This window comes from Neofelis nebulosa, chromosome X (assembly GCF_028018385.1).
Source record: "Neofelis nebulosa isolate mNeoNeb1 chromosome X, mNeoNeb1.pri, whole genome shotgun sequence".
NCBI classification, from domain to species: Eukaryota; Metazoa; Chordata; class Mammalia; order Carnivora; family Felidae; genus Neofelis; species Neofelis nebulosa.
This window is the reverse complement of record NC_080800.1, coordinates 34,470,401-34,472,371: the sequence shown is the minus strand read 5'-3', so window position 1 is coordinate 34,472,371 and position 1,971 is coordinate 34,470,401. Positions and strand designations below refer to the sequence as shown.

Below are 1,971 nucleotides of genomic sequence, written 5' to 3'. Positions count from 1 at the left end.
TTTCGTTAACACATTTGCTTTCTTTATTTTAGAATATAGTCTACATCTGGATTAAAAAAAGTTTTAAATAAATTTAAGACATATAACAACAGTGGAACGCTTCATCATTCTACGTACAGCACGATAGAATGTCAGATGGTTCCATTTCGGATAAGTCCACTTTCTCATAATAACATTATTATTTTCACTGGCTGAGCGGCAAGCTTCGTACAAGCTGGCACGGTGCCAGCTTACACACACTGGGGTGGGGGCGGGGAGGGCATGGAATGGATGGGGTAGGGGTGCCACAGGACAACTATACAGTGTAACAGAAAATCATTAATCTCGTAGTACCGGTTACCGACAGACAGTGCTGTTTGTGCGCTTATCACAATGGAATCGCCGAAGTTTCAGAATAAGGAGGAGATTTGAAATACTTTGACAGGGCCACTGTTACAGAAAGAAATAGTGCAAACAGGAAAACTGATGCAATCCTAGCAACGCTGCGGCCTCCACCAGCCCAACGGCAGGGCGGTACGAGGCTGCGCGCCCCGCCTTCCCCAGCGCCCGGCTCCGGGCGGGCGCTCCCAAGTGTGGCAACCCCGCGCCGCACCCGGCATGGCCCCTTCTCCACTCCTCTCCTCCAGAAAGAACAGAAAAGAAACTCCAAGAAAGGCACAGGCTGAATGCAGGGCGTCAGCCCAGTCCCATCCCCACTAACGTAGAACACAAGCCCCCCCACCACCCACTGGCGGGAGGGGCGGTCTTTGAGCCCCCCAATCCTGCCTCCCATCACCACTCTCTTCCCCACTTCCCAGAGGCCCCTTCCTCTCGGCGGCCCCGCCGCGCCCCCTGCAAGTACGCAGCACCCCTCCCCCCCCCCCCCCCGCCCCAGCCTAACTTTGCAGTCCGCCCATCGCCCTTCGCGCCCTACAGCCAGAAAGAAAATAGCTTTGAGGGAAAGAGGGTGAGAGATGGGGCCGGTAAGGGTGCTGGACAGGCGGGGGCGTCCCGGCTCAGTGGCCCCAATTGCCGAAGCCGATCTCCTGCTTGTATCTGTTGGTGAGGATGTTGGCTTTGCGCGTGAGTTTGGAGAGCACAGTGTGCAGCCCGCGCAGGTGGTAGTGGAACTGCTGTTCCAGGTCCTCCTCGCCGGCTTCCGCGCCCTCTAGGTGGCTCAGGTCCACCAGGATGTCCTTGGACTTCCAGGCGTTGCTCTCTTCACTCCCTGCCGGCGGTGGCGGCTGGTGCAGGACCCCCCACTCGATATCGTTGCGGATGGACTTGAGCAGCACGTAGTGGCTGTACATGTCCCGGGAGGGCGCGAAAAAGCTGCCGTTGGCGCTGCCCGGGCCGGGGGCCGGGGGCGTGCGCTCCTCCAGGCATTCGCCGCTGCCGCCCACCTCCACGCCGACATCGTTGTCCAGCCCGGGCTCGGCCAGGGGCACGTCGCGCAGCAGGCTGGGAACCATCACCGTCTGGTCCATGTTGTTCACCGCGCCGATGAAGCGGTTCATGGCATTAAAGAGCGAGTGCTTCTGGTTGTAGGTGTCGCAGATCTGCATCATGGTGGCCGGGCGAGCGCCGAGGCACAGGGACGCAGGGGCACGGGGTGGCCGGCTGGGGCGACGGGCTGCCCGCCTTCACGCGCTTTCCGAGGCCCGCGCCGGGGGCCTGGCTAGAGCCGGTGCGCGGGGATTCCCGGCTCCTGCTCCGCCCTCTCCAACTCTCGTCTCGCTCGCAACCCGGCCCTGCGGGACACGCAGCTGCTCGGAGCTTAGACTCCCGGAAGCTCGCGATGGCGGCGCGTGGTCCGCGGATCGAGCCCAGGCCTGGCTGGGGGACGGGGACGAAAGAGATTACTCACCCGGCTAGGGTGCCCGGCGGCCCCGCCCGCGCACAGCGCCCTCCCCGGTGCCTGCTCACCCGGGCACCGGGAGCTCCCCTCACAGCCCGGCGGTCCCACCTACTAGCCCGCCTAAGCCGCGGAGA

General features: G+C 61.9%; 1 protein-coding gene across 1 annotated transcript; it reads right to left on the bottom strand.

Moving 5' to 3' along the window:
• Window positions 1-1,548, bottom strand: MID1IP1 (MID1 interacting protein 1). The gene has a single exon (XM_058713025.1). It carries the CDS (start codon window positions 1,545-1,547, stop codon window positions 996-998), a length of 552 nt encoding a protein of 183 aa, XP_058569008.1. The 5' UTR covers window position 1,548; the 3' UTR covers window positions 1-995.
• Between the last annotated feature and the right edge of the window lie 423 nt (window positions 1,549-1,971).

Coding starts and splice junctions, on each gene's coding strand:
- MID1IP1 (XM_058713025.1), bottom strand. CDS start 1,547: ATGATGCAGATCTGCGACACCTACAACCAGAAGCACTCGCTCTTTAAT.